The sequence below is a fragment of the Phyllobates terribilis genome, unplaced genomic scaffold (assembly GCF_046119375.1).
Source record: "Phyllobates terribilis strain yellow unplaced genomic scaffold, ASM4611937v1 Scaffold_13__5_contigs__length_258822181, whole genome shotgun sequence".
NCBI classification, from domain to species: Eukaryota; Metazoa; Chordata; class Amphibia; order Anura; family Dendrobatidae; genus Phyllobates; species Phyllobates terribilis.
The window spans coordinates 191,879,684-191,902,427 of NW_027362773.1; the positions used below are offsets into that span (position 1 = coordinate 191,879,684).

The window sequence follows — 22,744 nt, forward strand, 5'->3', positions numbered from 1 at the left end:
CATGTTAGGCTATGGGTTGAACTAGATGGACTTAGTCTTCCTTCAACCTTAAAAACTATGTTATTATGTAATAGATTATGCTGGACAGCAAACAGGTAAGGCAGGAAGCCACAGAACCAAGGCAGATGAAAAGGATAATGGCTGGTCTGAAGAAGCACACAGATGTAGGAGGCAGAATCACTTAATGTGAACAGTCTTGAACAGCAGTTTGTGATGTTCAAAGCAAATTATAGGTTAACCCACTGACAGCGAAGCTGTTCTTAAAGTTCATAGAAATCACAGGAGCTTGGAACGAAATGCAGCATAGTGATTAGTCTTTAAATGTCAGTTCATAGTGCTTACAGCAAACGATGGGTCAACAGGCTGGGCTTGAGCTGTAGGTGCTGTCTGCAGACTCACAGAAGTCTGAGGAAATATTATCAATAGAAGAAGTTGGATATTGACAGAGTTGAAATAAAGGACAGCTGAAAACAGTACTGTCATGACATCTTGATGTAGTAGAGCCAAATGTGCGCTGTGCACCTGGAAACAGCAGAGCTGAATTGACATAAAGGAACCTTGATGTAGCATAGCAGAGATGCCTGGACAGCGCTTAGAAACAGTAAATCTGGGTCCACAGACAGGAAACTTAAAGTAGTAGAGCGGAATGTGTGGATAGCTAGCAGAAACAGTAGAGGTAAGTCGGCAGACAGGCATTTTGAAGCAGTCGAGTCAAGTCGGCAGACAGCACCCAGAGATAGCTGAGCTCAATCGGCAACCAGGCACCTTAAAGTAGCAAAGCCGAGTGTGCAGGAAAAGTAGGCGTAAGTTAGCAGAGTGGCAACTTGAAGTAGTATAATTGAGTTAGTTTTTTGGGTAAGCTGATGCATGCATATGGTAGCAGCTTATGCATTTTTATACTCAGGCATCATGCAGCCACCTGAGCCAGCCTTAATGGGAGAATGACACTGGAAATGCAAACCAGCACAGCACAGAGGGGGCAATCACCAAGCAAAGAGGAAGCAAAGACTGGGGCTTAGCCAGAACAGGGAGTAACAATTTTATAAATGGACAGGGATTTGTATGTCAAAAGGGCAGAAACTAAAGTAAAGAGGGGCACATAGCCATTGACTATGTTCTGAGACTTTAATGGAAATTCCAGCGGTATTTGTGTTTTGGAGGAAATGGCTTAATAGCAGGTCAAAGTTAGAGGATACAGATGAAGGGGAACAAAGGAGGGTCCTGATGGATTATTTGTGATAGGGGGTTTTGTAATAATTCCATAATGATGTTGACAGCACCAAAGGAGTGGAATATAGGCTACTAATCTAGAGAAGATTTTGAGGCCCTATATGGCGTAATGTATGTAAAGAAAGTTCCACATTTTTCGCTGGGCAAACACCTGTTCATTGTCGGTTCACAGTAGTAATACTGGAGTGGATGACAGGGAGATATGGTTCTGGTGGTTTTGGCCTTAGCTTCTTGAGATAACTTGATCCCTGTGGGTAATATTTAGAAGGTACCAAGCAATGCGATTAACTAAGATTTGGGCAAATCATTTAAGATGTAAATTGAGAAAGGACATTGGCCTGTGGTTAGGACAAAGAGAAGGGTCTCTGTTTTCTTTTGGAATGACTTAAATTTGAGCCCTTAGCGAGTTGGAAGGTAGAGTAGCCCCTTTTTAGGGCTTCAGCTGCCAAAGAAACCCATCGGCACCATAAGGTCACATTGAGATAGACTGCATCCTTAAGATTACATTTCTAGTTCCTAGAGATGAACCAAGCCTAGCTATAAATTAAATGTTATATGTCCAATTAATTTTGCAGCTGGAATGGCAACTATTTGGTGGTGCGACCATGATTTAGAGACAATAATAATACTTCATATTTCAAATACTTGTATCTTATTGGAAGAATAGTTTATTTTTAGTAGACTAAGTGAACAGGAACACAAGGGATTATCCTGGCTGCACCAATTTACCGGCACTCATCAGACTGAATGATCATGAAAGTACAATTTATTTGCAAAACCTGCAAGCATATGATTATTATTATAGCTGTTACTGCGAGAGGAAAATGTTATTATACTATTTCTTGTAAATTTAATTGAAGTCAGGGGTGATTGTCTAGCAGAGACAATTCCCAGCATGCAGTGTAACTTGCTATTCACTTACGTCGATTTATATACATGTCTGACTCATAGGGTTTGTTCAGGATTAAATACAAGTTACTTTGATGACTTCTATAAATAAAGGTAATTCTTTATATAATAGTTATACAAATTTTAATACACCTCTGGGATCCACACTTATTTCAAGACTGGGGCCCTATATGGCATCACATGCACATCTCTCACTATGGCACAGAGGCAAGGACCAAGAACCAGGACAACGGGCTATCATGCATGGCAAGCAAGAAGAGCAGGTCACACCGGAAGCCACAGAAGTTTGTAGAGTTGGTTGCTGCGTAATGTGAAAAGTCAAAATAATTCCTAATGCTTACAGCAAATGAATGGTTAACCAGCAGATCTAAGGAGCAGTAGATGCAAGTTGTAGAAATCACAGGAGTTGGAATAGCTGATTGCAGCTGAAGGAACATGATGATGGCAAACCTTCCAGACAAATTGTGACAACTGAAGACAACAAGAACTATTTTTATAAGCCTCAGCCATAGATCCTGTGTTCCGCAACTCCCGGAACAAACCATTTATTCTGCTAATTACTGAAATGGAAAGATCTGGAAAGTGACAAGCAAAACAAGTTGCTTGTTTCTGTGAATTAGCCTGTGTATACATCGGCCTACACTTCCAGGTTGGATCCACTCACACAGATCACTACTGCAAATCCCGACTAGCATGTCATGATATTATGGGTCTTTCATTTCCCAAACTGCTCAGGTGAAATTAAAACTGAGCTCGGATTTGCAGTTTTACTGCAAAGAATTTTTGATGAATGAAGCCTGGTGGACATTATCACTGCCCACAGTAAACCCCGTTTTCTAATATCAAAAACGTTAGTAAAATATGAAATCTGGCCCATAAAAAGCTAAAGCCTCAGTGCTTATTTTCTGGAATTATATATTTATACTGGACCCTTATATGTTAAGAAATGTCAGGATGATTTCTTCTTTGCCCTCAGAACATGTCTACTCCTGTTTTCCTTGGAGAGCAATCGCCTGTCTTTTCCACAAATATGTTATTAAGCAAAGCGTCCCGGGAATCAGGCGGCTTCTCTGCGGATCACTGACAGTGTTACTGTACAGACACATTTGAGGATATTTGTGCACATATAAATCACACTACACTACCATTGTGACATGGATAACTAACGGATTATGGATGCAACTGATACGGATATATTAGTATATATTGAATATCAAAGTGACTACTCCCATTTATCCATAGAGCTGCCTACTGATCAGTTTATTAAAATTTACACTATAGTGACAAAAATGTAGGGACACCTCCACATCACAACTACAGGAGATTTTATGACCTCCAATTCTACATCCATAGAAACTAATATGGAGATGGTCCCAACAGCTCCCACTCATCTTTGAAGGCTTTATACAAGGTTTTGGAGGTGGGATTTTTGCCCCTTATCCATTTGCGAGGTCAGACAGTGATGTTGGTGGAGAGGACCAGGCTCACAATCTCCCTTCTAGTTCATCCCAAGGGTGTTGGATGGGATGGGGATCCAGGCTCTGTGTGGCCGGTCATAGTCTTCCCAAAAATCTCCCACAACCATGTCTTTATGGTCCTTTTGAACTGGGTAAAAGAAAAGGGCTGTCCCCAAACTGTTCCCACAAAACTGGAAGCTACAATTGTCCAAAATTTCTTGTGCTGATGCATTAGGCTTTCCATTCAATAGAACTGGGGAGCCGAGGTTGACATTTGAAACACATTTCCATAACATTACTCATCCTTCACCAATCTTTACAGTTGGCAAAATGCAGTCAGACGTGTAATGTTCTCCTGGCATTCACCGAACCCAGACTCGTCCATCAGATGCCAGATAAGAGAAGTGCGATCCGTCACTGCACAGAACACGTCTCCTCCACAGTCCAGTGGTGGCGGCTTTACACCACTCCATCCAATGCGCGACATTGTGCTTGGTGATGTACGGCTGCATGCAGCTGTTCGGCCATGAATCTCCCAAATGATGATCCAATGAAAATATTTTATTAAAATATATGAATTTTATTATGCAAATACAATTACGTAATTTGGTGGATACACATACATAGAAACCACAAAGTGTATTAAAATGACGCGCATAGTGGAAGCAATCTCTCAATAGTCCTGGGAAAAATCATTAGGACTCCTGAGGGTAACTGGTTAAAGTATGGTGAAGTGTAACACCACCAGGTGTCATAACAATGACAGGTGCTTAATTAATACATACTTATACATCATGCACATATATGAGAAATAATATACCCATAATATACCTGTCAATAGGGAAGCCACCCTTCAGTCACTGCCACCTGTGTGCATGCCCCGACGCGCGTTTCGGTAAACGAGCCTTTGTCAAGTCCTAATGATTTTTCCCAGGACTATTGAGAGATTGCTTCCACTATGCGCGTCATTTTAATACACTTTGTGGTTTCTATATATGTGTATCCACCAAATTAAGCAATTGTATTTGCATAATAAAATTCATATATTTTGATAAAAAATGATGATCCAACGAAAATATTTTGAGTCTGGTGGCTCTTCCCAATTATTTATTGCCTTATGATGATTCCTTTACATTTGAGGTCCTAGGTGGGCAGATGTGAATAATGGAGTATGATAATATTGTCACACTGATACTGCCCAGATCTGTAAGATACCTTTTGATGTTAATACCAGAGGAGGTCTGGACTCTGCAGTTATGGGGTCAGCAGAGCCTTGGTGACTTTTCTGCCCTCTGCTCCTCAGCACTCGGCCCCCCGCTTCGTGGCTGAGTTGCTGCGGTTCCTTCCACTAATCAATAATATTACTCACAGGTGATGGGGAAGATTCAGGAGGAAGAAAAGGACTTGTTACATCAGTGGCTCCTATTACAGGACCACGCTGGTATCAGTGAGCTCATTACCATTACAAATTACAGTGTAAAATATTTTTCTGGTGCAATTTGTAATCAATTTTTGGCACGCACGATAAGTCAAATATTTGAAAACCCATCTAAAATAAAAACTGCCGTTGTTGCTCATAGCTTAAAAGATGCTTATGTTGCAACATAGCTTTAAAGAGCAAATGCAATGAAAGCTGTGCTATGGCTAGTTACTATCAGCAACAAAGACCAGGAATAGAAGAGAGGTCATCGCTCTTGACAATAATGTAAGTGTAGTGAGGATATTCAAAATTTTTATGTTCAGTAAAAATTGTCACAGAAAAATGAGACCTTTCAAGAAGATGTTGCAATTTTTCAAAGGCTGATCTAATAGCAAGAAGCTCCCAGTCTCTGATGCAATAATTACGCTCTGCAAAGTAAAACTTCTTGGAGAAAAGAAAAAACAAACTAAAAGTAAACTTGGATGGTTTTAGTCTCATGGCAAGACTTTAAGAAAACAGCTTGTAGTCCTAAGGAGGAAGCATCCACTTCAAGATGATGCAGGACCTAAACAGAGGAGAAGCATCCACACTTCAAGGTGACGTAGAACTAGTGGAGAGGAGAAGCAGGACTTGGCAGTTTTCACTGCATAGGCCAGCCAGTTCTAAGAACGGGTAAGACCCTGATAGAAGAAATTTTTGAAAAATTGCCGGTAAGAATTGGCAAAGCCAAATGAATCTCTGAAGAACATTGATACCCTCAGGTTGTCGACTTTCCAGAATTGCTGAAACCTTTCCAGGATCCATCTGCACACTTCCAGAAGAAACAATACATCATAAAAATGGCATTTCCTGACATATAAACATGCGTTTATCAAGTTTTCTGAGTAAATTGTTTTCCTACAGTCTATATAAAAACAGAGAAAACTTGTTGAAGGTTATCGGTGTCATGAAAAATGTCATCCAGTTAGACAAGAACATATCTATTCAGAACATTTAATTTACAAAGTGTTGGGGCATGGCACAAGCCAAAGGACATGGCTAGATTGAAGTGGTGTAACATAGAGAGGGCCCAAAGGGGCATACAGTTGAAACCAGAAGTTTCCATACACTATATAAAAAGACACATCTGCATGTTTTTCTCAATATCTGACATGAAATCAGAATAAACCTTTCCCGTTTTAGATCAATTAGAATTACCATAATGTTTAATATTTGCCAAATGCCAGAATAATGAGAGAGAGAATGTTTTAAGGCATTTTTATTACTTACTGCAAAGTCAAAAGTTTACATACACTAAGATTACTATGCCTTTAAACAATTCTGGACTGCCCATGTGATGATGTCATGTGTTTGGAAGCTTCTGATAGTTTTTTTGGCAAAACCTGAGTTAATTAGAGACACACCTATGGATGCATTTTAATGCACACCTGAAACACACTGCTTCTTTGCGTAGCATCATGGGAAAGTCTAAGAAATCAGCCAAGATATCAGGAAGAGAATTGTCACCTTGCACAAGTCTGGCTCATCCTTGGGTACAATTTCAAGATACCTGAATGTGCCTCGTTCATCTGTACAAACAATTATACGCAAGTACAAACAAAATGGGAATGTCCAGCCATCATACCGCTCAGGAAGGAGACGGGTTCTGTGTCCCAGAGATTAACCTGCTTTGGTCTGACATGTGCATATCAACCCAAGGACAAAAGCAAAAGATCTTGTGAAGGTGATGGCGGAAGCTGGTAAGATTTTGTCAATATCCACAGTGAAACGATATCAACATGGGCTGAAGGGCCACTCTGCCAGGAAGAAGCCATTACTCAAAAAGAAACATAAAAAAGCCAGATTAATGTTTGCAAATGCACACAGGAACAAAGACCTTTATTTTTGGAGACATGTCCTGTGGTCTGATGAAAGTAAAATTTATTTTTTTTGCATAATGACCATCATTACGTTTGGAGGAAAAAGGGAGAAGCTTGGAAGCCTAAGAACACCATCCCAACTGTGAAACACGGGGGTGGCAGCATCATGTTGTGTGGTTGTTTTGCTGCAGGAGGGACTGGTGCACTTCACAAAATAGATGGCATCATGAGAAAAGAAGATTATGTGGCAATACTGAAGCAACATCTCAAGACATCAGCCAGTAAGTTAAAGCTTGCGTGGAAATGGGTCTTTCAAATGTACAGTGACCCAAAGCATACTGTCAAAATGGGAACAAAGTGGCTTAAGGATAACAAAGTCAATGTTTTGGAGTGGCCATCACAAAGCCCTGATCTCAATACTATTGAACATTTATGGGCAAAGCTGAAAAGGCAGGTGCGAGAAAGGCGCCCTACAAACCTGGATCAGTTACACCAGTTTTGTCAGAAGGAATGGGCCCAAATTTGACCAACTATTGTGAGAAGCTTGTGAAAGGATATTCCAAACGGGTGACCCAAGTCATTCAGTGTAAGAGCAATAGTATCAAATACTAATGAAATGTATGTAAACTTTTGACTTTGCAGTAAGTAATAAAAATGCCTTAAAACATTCTCTCTCTCATTATTCTGGCATTTGGCAAATATTAAGAATTATGGTAATCCTAATTGACCTAAAGCGGGAAAGGTTTATTCTGATTTCATGTCAGATATTGAGAAAAGCATGCGGATGTGTCTTTTTATATAGTGCATGGAAACTTCTGGTTTCAACTGTATACCCTGGCGCCAAATTCTATGCAGGCACAAAATTTCACTCCACCACCCTTTCTTCCTGGACCAGTGGAGGGGAGCAGTTAGTGCCTGCCCGATGGCCGACCAACTAGATCAGGGTTCCCCAACTCCAGTCCTCAAGGCCCACCAACAGATCATGTTTTCAGGATTTCCTTAGCATTGCCCAGGTGATGGAATTATTACCTGTGCAGGTGATGCAATTATCACCTGTACAATTCTAAGGAAATCCCGAAAACATGACTGTTGGTGGGCCTTGAGGACTGGAGTTGGGGAATACTGAACTAGATAATTAAAGCAGCCAGGGGCTTTAACATCTAGGTCGGTGCCACAGATTCCTATGCAGAGTGTTACAGTAGAGAGAAGTTTGTGCTCGGCGACCGACAAAGCTCGCACTGTGGTGAGCTGAGCTTTGTCATATCGAACACTGTCTATACACTGCCTATTTTTCTAATCCTAGCTAGCTAGGATTAGGACTAGGATTAAAGTTAGGACAAATGCGAGCATTAGGGCTAGGTTGATAAAAAAACAAAAAATATCTAACAATTCATAACTATTATTTTCAATTTTAGATCTAATGGTTCATAGGATAGGGGGTGCAAAAATATTTGCCTTGCCCCGGGCGCTACTGGCGAACCCAGGCTATGCCAGTGAAATCCATGATGACTGTGTCAGGTGTTGAATGCCATTTTCCATTCACCCCCTTCCTTAATCAAAATCAAGTTATAGGCACCGCAAATTTCTAGCTTTTTAAAAATGAGGTCTTCCTCAATCTGGTCAGAGTACAGAAATGAGGGCCAAAAATGTACTAGTCATTTGCCATCCTTCTTTACAAGGAAAAACTCTGATCCAACAGGTAATGTAGACTTCCGAATGAGCCCCTCACCAAGTACTGCTTTACCTAGACTAGACAGCCATGGAGGAGACTAAGGATATACTCTCCAAGTAATTCAGACCTGGGTAGGAAGGGTACTGCATACGGGCAATGAGACACCAATGTCCCTGCTTTTTCCTAGGAGAGACAGCATCTACAAAGTCCCGGTATAGAAATGAAATACTGGATACCAAGGAGGCAGAGAAGAGATCAAGGAATATCCTCGATGCAACAATGAAAACAGGAAATACTGCCATCGCTAATCTTATTAGTAGACCAATTAAAATTAGGTGAGAGCTGTTTTATCCATGGTGGTCCTAAAATTCCAGAAGTGTGCATGTGAGGAAGAATGCCCCCCCCCCCCCAAAAAAAAGTCTTCAAAAATCGAAAAACTCCCTGTCACGCCAGGTGTGAGTGCAACACAGAAGGGAAAGGGAGCTCAGACACTAGGGAAAGGGGGAAGGGGTGACCTCCTAATCTGGACTAGCGTCATCCTGTCTCCCCCTAATGTCCCTATACAGCCTCCGCAGCTGTCACCGATCATGTGCTTCGCCCTACTATCCCTGGCGTAAGGCTATAGCTGGGGGTGGAAGGAGATGAGCACTAGTCAACCTCCGCTAGCACTCTAAAGACAAAAGGGGAAGACAACACAGGGGAATTACAACTTAGCTTTAAAAGAAATTCCAACAGGGCACACGGCCTCAAGACTCCAAAGAGGACATGATGCAACTTCAGCCAAGTTCCACGTAGGAATGAATATAACCGGCGACGCCCACCTGGAGAGACCAGGTACATATTATATTATATACACACGCAGGCCAGAGGGAGGTAGTCGATGGGTCCTAAAGACAGCCTCTTATCTAGGAAGCTGTCTGCAATGCCAAACGTGGAGACCTCCTACAAGCCACTGCAGGGCGACTGTCACCTCCGATACGCCCGTGACACTCCCACTTGGAGTTTCACCTACTTTGTCCGAAAACAAACAAGGCCATGTGGAATATTGGAGCCATTCGAAGCGATGAGTTTCAATGGAGATTGTAGGGAGAATAAAGGACAATTCATCAGCATGGCCAAAGATAAGTCAAGAAAAGTGTTGGTGTAGAAAAAACAGGGACTTGGTGGAAAAGGAAACAGGAAGGTTGACATCTTCCTTTGGTGGACGACAAAGAATTGTGTCCCAGTTGCATGGATACAGATGGAAGGAGGCTTGAAGAAAGCTTCTGGGAGCCGGTTTCAGAAGAAATCCTTGCAGAGCCTGACGTGGCCTTCTAAATCCAGTTTGCATTGGGGGTTGAATCATTTTGATTGCATCTATTGTGTGACCAGAAACTCTACTTGTGCATTCATTTGTACAAAGAGATCACACACCGCTAGGACATTTCTTCTTTTGATTCGGCGCAAGCTACGTTACCAGACAATTTTGTCAGGATCAAACCGGTAAAGGTAGTGATAGTGCTGCATCGTTAGCATCCATGGGCAGAGTTTTCTGCCATGTCTGACCAGTAGAGGCGAATCTTTAAAGACCTTGGTCCAGATGAGCAGCAGATATGCAGCTCAGACAGCAGGCGCTGATGCAGCAGGGCGATCCAGGTGGAACAGTTGAGGCAGTACGACAACTGGAGGAGCAGAACTAGAACCATGGAAACCGATGGAGCAGAGATGAAGCTATGGCACTGAGGGTAGCAGAATTGTAATCCCTAAAGAAGTTGAATAGACTTAATGATGAGAACAGGAATAGAGGGCTGAAATGCACAGGAAGTTCAGAGGCAGAGACGGTGTCGGGAAAAAGTGTGCAGTTGGTCCCACACACATCACGTGTTCGGCCAGTACTGTCAAAATTGCCATGATTGGCAGACGTTCATGTAATGTCCTTATGGGCTTTCGGTCAATAAGGACGTGCACATGAGTGATCTAAGGTCTGCGTGGGGCAGGGAGCGAGGAGGGGAGGGGTACAAGACAGATTCTACACCCATCTGATCTAGGTGAACGCAAAGAGCTGCACACGGACTCAGTCACGTCTGCAGTTTGCATACATACAAAACAAAATACATTGCAAAGCAGATTCTGTATCTGAGTAGCAGCACGGCTGCTGTCCACACTGAAGGCTGCTCATATCAATGTGTTGCGAGGCACAGCAGCTCCCTATATACAGTACAGTATAGGAGATAGATGTAGGATATTTTACAGCAGCCACTTAGGAGGCAGAATCGGCAATGCCAGCGATTTAGAAAAGTCAATTATTGTGCAAACTGGCACCATGTACATAACTGGAGGTAGTAGGAACACTACAGATCAATGGCTCTACCAATAAACGGTTTTATAGAGTCCAGCTTTTAGTTTGTCCTGTAGAGCCCAAGCCTCAGCACGATCATCCAGGACATGAAAAAAAGATAATTTATGGTTAAATATATAGCAACAAATTAGGCTATATACCAATTTAGTTAATGGCAATGTTGGGATTGTGTTGAAAACCATGAAAAAAAATAAAAGGAGGCATCAATTCATTGCAAATAATACTTTATTTAAAGTCCAATAAACCGGATAACACTTTGCCCTCACATTATAATAACAGGTTATATTATCCAAGATGAGGTTTTTCCCGATAGATGCAATTAGCTAATTGTATTAATATCTTAAGATGGACTTTACAGCTTCCAAAAAAACAGTGTAATTTGGTTGGATTATAACATATTTCTATCTTTTCCCCTTCCTGTGAGATTGCAGCTGCATAAATACAGAACCCTAATAAAACACGAGTATACGGCAGATAGATCACCGATCAGTCTGATGGATTCTGGATAACGATCAGTAAGTAGTCTTTATCTGGAAGAAAATAAAAAGGCAAAAGATTAAAAAGTGCATGAAACAAAAGGCTGAAATTTTATGTATTTCACGGCACATTCATGAATGGAACTGAAACACTTTATGTAGATCTACAGTTGCTGATGTAGGATGGATCTTGTACTGATGAAGTAGGTTCTAGGTTACATCATACATTGGTAGGAATGCTAGAAATTGTGCTCCAAGGGACTTTTCTACTAATAACAGTTATCACCTAATCACAGGATAGGGGACAAATGTCTGATCACTGGGGGCTTCACCAGTGAGACTCCCACCAATAACCAAAACGGAAACCCCAAGCCCCCTCGCAGTGCGAGTGGATTTAGTGGAGGTCAGGTATGTTGGATGCCGGGCCATTTAACTTCTTAACCTATGACGTACATTTTTATCAGACTAATAAAAGTATAGATCCGGCTCAGGAGCAGAACTTGCTTCATAGCAGATAGAGACCGGCTGTGTTACATAGGCGGCATCAGCAGCAACTGGAGCGTGCACTGATTGGATTTGGAGCTCTTATCTTCTGTTCCCACAATCGCATACAAGATTTCTCCCCCCTACTCTGGAACGCTCTACCCCAACATGGAAACCTTCAAAAGGAGCCTGAAGACCCACCTCTTCCGACAAGCGTACAACCTGCAGTAACCCTCGCTCCACCACACCGCTGCACGACCAGCTCTACCCTCACCTACTGTATCCTCACCCATCCCTTGTAGATTGTGAGCCCTCACGGGCAGGGTCCTCTCTCCTCCTGTACCAGTCGCTGACTTATATTGTTCATGATTATTGTACTTGTTTTTTATGATGTATACCCCTTTTCTCATCTAGAGTGCCATGGAATAAATGGCGCTATAATAATAATAAATAATAAAAATACCTGGAGCGACCATTATTTCGTGCTTCTTGGAACGGATCCTAAGGAATGTCAGATCATTTTGAGGGTCGATATCACGTACTGTACTTCTAGCTTTCATGGAGAGCTGGTGGAGGAGGCCGGCATACTGCACTGTGGTGGAGTTATCCAGTGTGGTCCTTATAGGGATGCCTGCAAAGGAAGACAAGAAAAGCTGGAGCTGGATAAAATGATAGAACGTGATCTCATGGTGTGACCAGCAGATGTATCTGACTCCGGTGTTACTTGTCATCTGCTCTGGCTAATAGAGGGTTTCCACAAGTGGTGACTGGTAGTGTCCTCTAACAGACGCAATGCGAGACTACTGTTCTGATGGCCATTGTCCCTCACCTGGGACGGGTTTGTGAACTACCAATAAGTTGCCAGGGTGGCTGAAGTCTCAAGTCATCATCATCTTTAAACTCCCATGAAGCCCAACCGTAGGCTGGGCTTAATAGGATATGGGTAATCCTTCTATATACTGCAATACTGTAGTATTAAAGTATATAAAACAATCAATTAAATAATGGCAGATTCAAGTCAAGAGAACAAAAAATATAAAGTAAAATGAGTTGGAAAAAAATATAAAAATATATATATATATATATTACAGACCAAAAGTTTGGACACACCTTCTCATTTAAAGATTTTTCTGTATTTTCATGACTTTCAAGATTGTACATTCACACTGAAGGCATCAAAACTATGAATTAACACATGTGGAATTATATACTTAACAAAAAAGTGTGAAACAACTGAAAATATATCTTATATTCTAGGTTCTTCAAAGTAGCCACCTTTTGCTTTGATGACTACTTTGCACACTCTTGGCATTCTCTTGATGAGCTTCAAGAGGTAGTCACCGGAAATGGTTTTCACTTCACAGGTGTGCCCTATCAGGTTTAATAAGTGGGATTTCTTGCCTTATAAATGGGGTTGGGACCATCAGTTGTGTTGTGCAGAAGTCTGGTGGATACACAACTGATAGTCCTACTGAATAGACTGTTAGCTGCTTTTTTCTTGCCATAATACAAATTCTAAGTAAAGAAAAACGAGTGGCCATCATTACTTTAAGAAATGTGAAGGTCAATCAGTGCGAAAAATTGGGAAAACTTTGAAAGCTTCCCCAAGTGCAGTTGCAAAAACCATCAAGCGCTACAAAGAAACTGGCTCACATGAGGACCGCCCCAGGAAAGGAAGACCAAGAGTCACCCCTGCTTCTGAGGATAAGTTTATCCGAGTCACCAGCCTCACAAATCGCAGGTTAACAGCAGCTCAGATTAGAGACCAGGTCAATGCCACACAGAGTTCTAGCAATAGACACATCTCTACAACAACTGTTAAGAGGAGACTTTGTGCAGCAGGCCTTCATGGTAAAATAGCTGCTAAGAAACCACTGCTAAGGACAGGCAACAAGCAGAAGAGACTTGTTTGGGCTAAAGAACACAAGGAATGGACATTAGACCAGTGGAAATCTGTGCTTTGGTCTGATGAGTCCAAATTTGAGATCTTTGGTTCCAACCACCGTGTCTTTGTGCGACGCAGAAAAGGTGAACGGATGGACTCTACATGCCTGGTTCCCACCGTGAAGCATGGAGGAGGAGGTGTGATGGTGTGGGGGTGCTTCGCTGGTGACACTGTTGGGGATTTATTCAAAATTGAAGGCATACTGAACCAGCATGGCTACCGCAGCATCTTGCAGCGGCATGCTATTACATCCGGTTTGCGTTTAGTTGGACCATCATTTATTTTTCAACAGGACAATGACCCCAAACACACCTCCAGGCTGTGTAAGGGCTATTTGACCAAGAAGGAGAGTGATGGGGTGCTACGCCAGATGACCGGGCCTCCACAGTCACCAGACTTGAACCCAATCGAGATGGTTTGGGGTGAGCTGGATCGCAGAGTGAAGGCAAAAGGGCCAACAAGTGGTAAGCATCTCTGGGAACTCCTTCAAGATTGTTGGAAGACCATTTCCGGTGACTACCTCTTGAAGCTCATCAAGAGAATGCCAAGAGTGTGCAAAGCAGTCATCAAAGCAAAAGGTGGCTACTTTGAAGAACCTAGAATATAAGACATATTTTCAGTTGTTTCACACTTTTTTGTTAAGTATATAATTCCACATGTGTTAATTCATAGTTTTGATGCTTCAGTGTGAATGTACAATTTTCATAGTCATGAAAATGCATAAAAATCTTTAAATGAGAAGGTGTGTCCAAACTTTTGGTTTGTACTGTATTAATACATATATATATATATATATATATATATATATATATATATATATATATATATATATATATATATATATATATATATATATATATATATATATATATATATATATATATATATATATATATTTATTAACTAATGCTTCTCAGAAAATCAAAGATACTTTACATAGTTATGAATTTTTTTTTTTGGACCGCTAAAATAAATAAAATAAATGAACGAAGTAAAAGGAAAGAAAAAAAAAATTGGAATTTGTTTTCCCCATCTTTCAGTAAATTATATAGGAAGATGAATGGTGTCATTCAAAACTACAACTCGTCCCAGAAAAGAAATGAAGTATCATATGGCCATGTCGATGGGGAAAAAAAAAAGTGATGACTTCAAAGAGGAGGGAAAAAAAACGAAACATCAAAATTTTTTGTCCAAGTAGTGTACAAAGCCTTTAAGTGATGGCAATATCCTAGCAATATGCAGTCACTTACTAAGATGGAAAAGTCCCTTTAGGCACAGGGGTCCCACAGTCCCTGATCAGATCATCACTGATCCTACTGATGGCGTGGGGAGGGTCACCTTTTGATCACAGCGGTCAAACACCTGGGATCAGAGGTCACTCCTATCCTGGTCATTGGAGCAGGAGATGGGTTGTGCCATTCTAGGGTAGTGCAGAGGCGCAGGACACTACTACCTGCGACCCCTCCGGGGAGGTGTAGGGGACACAGGACGAGACCCTTCCGGTGCGGGGGACCCAGGACGCCAACCCTCCAAGGCGGTGCGGAGGAGCAGGACGCCACACCTCCGGGGCGGTGCGGAGGAGCAGGAAGCCACACCTCCGGGGCGGTGCGGGGGGCACAGACGCCCATAGGCGGATTATAATGAGGACGATCTGGGCTACCGCCCGGGGCCCGAGGCTCCGGCAGGGCCCACTGCCAGATCGCCCTCATTATAATGTTTTCTGGAGAGGCAGGGGCAGGGGGACCGCACTTTACCATTAGATGTCGGCCGCATCAGGTAGACAGACACGCCCCCTGCATGCCGTGGCTGTGTCTCCAGGACTGACGTAACACAGCAGCGCCTGGAGCTGCTTCACTTCATCCTGCCGGAGAGGAGCTCATGCATCAGTGGATGGCGGTAAATACGAGGTCGAGGTCGGGTCCTGGCAGGATGTCTGGAGTGAGGAGGGGGCTGCAGGACGCTGCTCCCCTCCTGATGAGTTCACACGGATCCCTTAGTGTCAGGTCGGCGGCCGCTCTGCAGGGGCTCTGTATGACTTACGGCCGGAGTCTGACCTTTGCTGCAGATCAGGTCACTCTGGGTCATCGGCTCCATCGTCACCAGATCTGCAGGAAAATTCAGAGTCCTGCAATAAATCACACTGAGCCCCTGCAGAGCGACCACAGACATCAGCAGAGCGGATCCAGCACTGACTGATCAACCCTGAACCTACAGGACGTCACATACTATACTGCTCCATATATAATATGTGAGGTCCTGTAGGCAGGTCCAGGTGTGATCAGTACAGTGTATACCCATGTACAAAAATGTCATCCAGTATATCAATTACTGTATGGTATACTGTGGTACAGACATCAGATGGGATATAACAATGTGTATAGGATATAACATCTAATGTCTGTATCACAGTATATCATACTAGCTATTGAACCTGTTCTACGCCCGGGTGGCGAGCTTTTTTATTGGTATATGCTCTCCCATCCTGGCCCCGTATCCTGGTATATGCTCCCCCATCCTGGTATATGCTTCCCCATCCTGCTCCCCCCATCCTGGTATATGCTCCTTCATCCTGGTCCATGCTCCCCCCCTCCATTATGGTATATGCTCCCCCATCCTGGCCAATGCTTCTCCCCATCCTGGTATATGCTCCCCCATCCTGGTATATGCTCCCCCCTCACTCTGGTCCATGCTCCACATGTCCGCATAGCGCGATATCTGGTTTCATTTGAATGAATACAAATGTGCAGAGTGTATTCAACAAAATGGCGCCAAAGTACGCGCATACCACGCTGTCCATTTTGTCGAAGACACTGTTCATATTTGTCTTCACTAAAATAGCGCCGGAAATCGGCGCCTGCGCCACACTCCTCCCCCGGCCTCTCCAGAGATGACAGGACCGAACACGTATGTGTTTATGTTGCCGGAGATCGCGGTAAGCGCTCAGTGCTTATGCATACCGCGATCTCCGGCGCCACACTCCTCATCCCTGTCTGGGATGTGGATGTGTCTTTCTGTCTGTGGCCAGACTGCGCAGGTATTGCGCTTGCACAATCTATAGAGGCTTCTGGCAGAAGGACACATCTCTGATTATACTATAGATACCAGTCATGTATTGTCATATAAACTATACAGGGCCATACCTAGGGGAATCAGGGGAGGCATGTTAACGGGTTACAGCCGTCAGGGGGGTGCCTTCGGGCCACCTCATGCAGTGGTCAGATGTGTCTCCCAGGTAGCTGCATTTTGCATTCGACCATTCTCTGAGCTGACTGTGGAACCGACAATCGATTAGAGAAGGGAGCTATGTACGGGCTCATATTATATGTAGGGAGCTATGTGGGTGCTCATACTGTATGTAGGCAGCTATGTGGATGCTAATACTGTATATAGGGAGCTATGTGGATGCTAATAATGTATATAGGGAGCTATGTGGGGGCTCATTCTATATATAGGAGGCTATGTGAGGGCTCATATTGTATATAGGGGCTATGCGGGATCTCATACTGTATCTAGGGAGCTATGTGGGGGCTCATACTGTATCTAGGGAGCTATGTGCGCTCATAATGTATCTAGGGAGCTATGTGCGGGCTCATACTGTATCTAAGGAGCTATGTGCGGGCTCATACTGTACCTAGGGAGCTATGTGCGGGCTCATACTGTACCTAGGGAGCTATGTGCGGGCTCATACTGTATCTAGGGAGTTATGTGGAGGCTCAAACTGTATATAGGGGGATGTCAGCATACTTAATTCTGCTCAATATTAAGGCTGTTTGCCCACGATGCGTTTTTTAAGCCTTTCAGGAGCGGCAAAAACGCTGCAGAAACACTTAAAAAACTTTTGGTAGAAGGCCTGCCATGTTCCCCAATGATAATCCGCGTGTGCTGTGCACATGCTGCGGAAATTTCCGCTGCGGATTATTATTGCGGAAAAAAACGCAGCACTACCAATTATTTTGCAGAAGTGCTGCGTTTTCGCCGCCATTCTCTTGCATTGGAACGCATGGATTACGCATCACTGTATATGTAGATGCGGAATCCACGCGTTTCAATGTGCGGATGGTACCCGGGTGTAGAGGACAGGAGACTCTCCTCCGGACCTGGGTACCATAGAAAACTGTGAAAAAAAGAATAAAAAAAAAAAAGTTATATTTACCTTCTGGCAGCCCGCGCTGCGCTCCTCCTCTCATGCCGGCAGATCGCGATGGACTGAAGGACCTGCGCTGACGACATAGTCATGTGACGGGTCACGCAACGCTGACGTCGGCAGGTCCTTCAGTGTACCACGATCTCCCAACAAGGGAGAATGGAGAGAAGCAAGACACCAGGGGCCATCAGAAGGTAAGTATAGATTTATTTTTTATTTTTAAACATTCTTTCGGTCACACTATATAAATCCATGCTGTTTGCATGGATTTATATAGTGTGACCAAGTTGACAAGCACTTTCCAAGTGATGCTAAAAATCGCCTGGAAAGCGCTTGTCAACCCGCATGCAGAAATGCAAGTGAATAACGCTTCACATCCGCATGTACCTGGCAGGAAAACGCATGTACAATCCGCATGTACAATCCGCATGTACAATCCGCATGCGTTTTTTCTGCCAGGGAGATGCAGAAACGCTCAGGAAAAATCCAGAGCATTTCAGCATCGTGGGCACTGACTAGTCTTAATCCACCCCTGCAGACGCCACTCCACAGGGCGGTGTGGGAGAATAGGACGCGACCCCTCTGGGGTGGGGCAGGGGTTGTAGAACGCGACCCCTCCGGGGCAGTGCTGAGGACAAAGGACGCCACCCCACAGGGCAGTGGGGGAGCACAGGACACCACCCTTTCGGGGCGGTGCAGGGGGCGTAGGACGCGACCCTCTAGAACAGAGGTCCCCAACCGCCGGTCCGCGGACCAGGACCGGGCCGTTGGGGTTTTTCAGCCGGTCCGCGGGGAGAGGGGGCCCCTCCAGCCTCCAGCAGGGCCGCCATCAGGGCATGACTGCCCTGACTCCAGTATGGGGCCCGGCCGGTAGGAGCCCCCTCGGAGCCCCCCTCTTGTGCGTCTCTCTCCTCATGGGGCCCCCGGCCCCATGCTAAGCGCCGGGTCCGGGACACCTTAGCGCTGCGCTGCTGCGGCAGCACCTTCATGATTCCCCTGACTTCCGGTCATGTGACGGCGCCGTCACATGGCCGGAAGTCAGGAGAACCTGGTGTCAGCGATTTGGACAAGCGCCAGGATTCTGCAGGGATCGCATGGGGGTAAGTATAACAAGTTTTATTTTTTTTAAATACAATTAACTAGGAGTGGGGGGAATGGGAGATGCACATGGGGGGGAGGGGAGAGAGGATGAGAGATGCGCACGGGAGAGAGGATGAGAGATGCGCACGGGAGAGAGGATGAGAGATGCGCACGGGAGAGAGGATGAGAGATGCGCACGGGAGAGAGGATGAGAGATGCGCACGGGAGAGAGGATGAGAGATGCGCACGGGAGAGAGGATGAGAGATGCGCACGGGAGAGAGGATGAGAGATGCGCACGGGAGAGAGGATGAGAGATGCGCACGGGAGAGAGGATGAGAGATGCGCACGGGAGAGAGGATGAGAGATGCGCACGGGAGAGAGGATGAGAGATGCGCACGGGAGAGAGGATGAGAGATGCGCACGGGAGAGAGGATGAGAGATGCGCACGGGAGAGAGGATGAGAGATGCGCACGGGAGAGAGGATGAGAGATGCGCACGGGAGAGAGGATGAGAGATGCGCACGGGAGAGAGGATGAGAGATGCGCACGGGAGAGAGGATGAGAGATGCGCACGGGAGAGAGGATGAGAGATGCGCACGGGAGAGAGGATGAGAGATGCGCACGGGAGAGAGGATGAGAGATGCGCACGGGAGAGAGGATGAGAGATGCGCACGGGAGAGAGGATGAGAGATGCGCACGGGAGAGAGGATGAGAGATGCGCACGGGAGAGAGGATGAGAGATGCGCACGGGAGAGAGGATGAGAGATGCGCACGGGAGAGAGGATGAGAGATGCGCACGGGAGAGAGGATGAGAGATGCGCACGGGAGAGAGGATGAGAGATGCGCACGGGAGAGAGGATGAGAGATGCGCACGGGAGAGAGGATGAGAGATGCGCACGGGAGAGAGGATGAGAGATGCGCACGGGAGAGAGGATGAGAGATGCGCACGGGAGAGAGGATGAGAGATGCGCACGGGAGAGAGGATGAGAGATGCGCACGGGAGAGAGGATGAGAGATGCGCACGGGAGAGAGGATGAGAGATGCGCACGGGAGAGAGGATGAGAGATGCGCACGGGAGAGAGGATGAGAGATGCGCACGGGAGAGAGGATGAGAGATGCGCACGGGAGAGAGGATGAGAGATGCGCACGGGAGAGAGGATGAGAGATGCGCACGGGAGAGAGGATGAGAGATGCGCACGGGAGAGAGGATGAGAGATGCGCACGGGAGAGAGGATGAGAGATGCGCACGGGAGAGAGGATGAGAGATGCGCACGGGAGAGAGGATGAGAGATGCGCACGGGAGAGAGGATGAGAGATGCGCACGGGAGAGAGGATGAGAGATGCGCACGGGAGAGAGGATGAGAGATGCGCACGGGAGAGAGGATGAGAGATGCACGGGGGGTGGATGAGAGATGCACGGGGGGTGGATGAGAGATGCACGGGGGGTGGATGAGAGATGCACGGGGGGTGGATGAGAGATGCACGGGGGGTGGATGAGAGATGCACGGGGGGTGGATGAGAGATGCACGGGGGGTGGATGAGAGATGCACGGGGGGTGGATGAGAGATGCACGGGGGGTGGATGAGAGATGCACGGGGGGTGGATGAGAGATGCACGGGGGGTGGATGAGAGATGCACGGGGGGTGGATGAGAGATGCACGGGGGGTGGATGAGAGATGCACGGGGGGTGGATGAGAGATGCACGGGGGGTGGATGAGAGATGCACGGGGGGTGGATGAGAGATGCACGGGGGGTGGATGAGAGATGCACGGGGGGTGGATGAGAGATGCACGGGGGTGAGCTGCACATGGGGGGGTGAGAGATGCACATGGGGGGGTTATGTTTACATAACTTTGTTGCCTTATGAAGGGCGGGGGGGGCCCCAAAAAATTTCTTGCACAGGGGCCCACTACAGTCTGTGTCCGCCCCTGGGATGAAGTAAATGCAGCTGAACAGCAGCTGTCAGGACAGCTGCCCTGTCCTGCTGCAGGGCGTGATGGGGCCTCAGTGATGCGGCTCCTGGCACAGCACATTATGTGGGGCTCCTGGCATAGCTCCTGGCGGGGACCTGGTCTACACTATATGATAAGTATGCACTAAACTCCAAATCCCTCCATTACCCCGCCCCCATATGACCAAAGCCCCGCCCACCCCACCCCCTCCTTGCTGGGTCCCTGGTGCAAAAAAGGTTGGGGACCACTGGTCTAGAATGAGGAGCTTTAGCAGCCGCTCTATGAAGTGGTATGGCAGTGATGACAGTGGGGCAATCTCACCTTCCGCATTCACTACGATGGTCCCGATCACTCCTTTCTGGGACTGGATCCTCTTCAGTGTTTCTTCTACCTCTGACTGCAAATTAATAAAACGATCCCGGTGTTAGGAGATCACAGATCACTACACGACAAGTGCAAGAAGCAGCAGAGCCGCCGCCGCCGTCCCGGGAGCCCAGCACTCACCATCTTGCCTCCGCTGCTGCACAAGGCGACTGACAACAAAGCGACTCTTCTCCGGTTACTATGGGAACACCGGAAACGACGTCAGGACGGGGAGAGGTGAAGGCGTGGTCTTTCCACCAGGAGGTAGTCACGTGGTGTGGCCGCTCGGAGTTAGGGATTTGCTGCCTCTGCTGGTCACTGTGGAGTAGTGCAGGGCACTGTCATGGTGCTTATGAGTAAACAGGAAACTAACTGCTGGCGGGAAACTGATAACAACGTGTTATACCTCCGCTACATGTGGCCCCATAATACTTCTCCCACATGTACACCCCATACCTCCCCCACATGTACACCCCCATAATACCTCCCCCACATGTACACCCCATAATATCTCCCCCACATGTACAACCCATAATACCTCCCCCACATGTACACCCCATAATATCTCCCCCACATGTACACCCCATAATACCTCCCCCACATGTACACCCCATAATATCTCCCCCACATGTACAACCCATAATATCTCCCCCACATGTACACCCCATAATACCTCCCCCACGTGTGCACCCCATAATACCTCCCCCACGTGTACACCCCATAATACGTCCCCCACATGTGCACCCCATAATACCTCCCCCACATGTACACCCCATAATACCTCCCCCACATGTACACCCCATAATACCTCCCCCATATATGCACCCCATAATACCTCCACCACATGTACACCCCATAATATCTCCCCCACATGTACAACCCATAATACCTCCACCACATGTACACCCCATAATATCTCCCCCACATGTACAACCCATAATACCTCCCCCACATGTACACCCCATAATACCTCCCCCACATGTACACCCCATAATACCTCCCCCATATATGCACCCCATAATACCTCCACCACATGTACACCCCATAATATCTCCCCCACATGTACAACCCATAATACCTCCACCACATGTACACCCCATAATATCTCCCCCACATGTACACCCCATAATACCTCCCCCACGTGTGCACCCCATAATACCTCCCCCACATGTGCACCCCATAATACCTCCCCCACATGTACACCCCATAATACCTCCCCCACATGTACACCCCATAATACCTCCCCCATATATGCACCCCATAATACCTCCACCACATGTACACCCCATAATATCTCCCCCACATGTACAACCCATAATACCTCCCCCACATGTACACCCCATAATACCTCCCCCACATGTACACCCCATAATATCTCCCCCACATGTACACCCCATAATACCTCCCCCACGTGTG

General features: G+C 45.9%; 1 protein-coding gene across 1 annotated transcript; it reads right to left on the reverse strand.

The window, feature by feature from the left end:
* Positions 1-11,092: 11,092 nt before the first annotated feature.
* Positions 11,093-21,606, reverse strand: DYNLRB2 (dynein light chain roadblock-type 2). The gene is made up of 4 exons (XM_073659580.1): positions 21,470-21,606; positions 21,287-21,362; positions 12,308-12,475; positions 11,093-11,415 (listed from the first exon to the last, which is right to left on the reverse strand). The coding sequence occupies exons 1-4, from the start codon at positions 21,470-21,472 to the stop codon at positions 11,372-11,374; spliced, it is 291 nt and encodes a 96-aa protein (XP_073515681.1). The 5' UTR covers positions 21,473-21,606; the 3' UTR covers positions 11,093-11,371.
* Between the last annotated feature and the right edge of the window lie 1,138 nt (positions 21,607-22,744).

Coding starts and splice junctions, on each gene's coding strand:
- DYNLRB2 (XM_073659580.1), bottom strand. Junction 12,476..21,286: donor CATCGTAGTGAATGCGGAAG/GTGAGATTGCCC, acceptor CTTCCTTTGCAG/GCATCCCTATAAGGACCACA. Junction 11,416..12,307: donor CGAAATAATGGTCGCTCCAG/GTATTTTTATTA, acceptor ATTTTCTTCCAG/ATAAAGACTACTTACTGATC.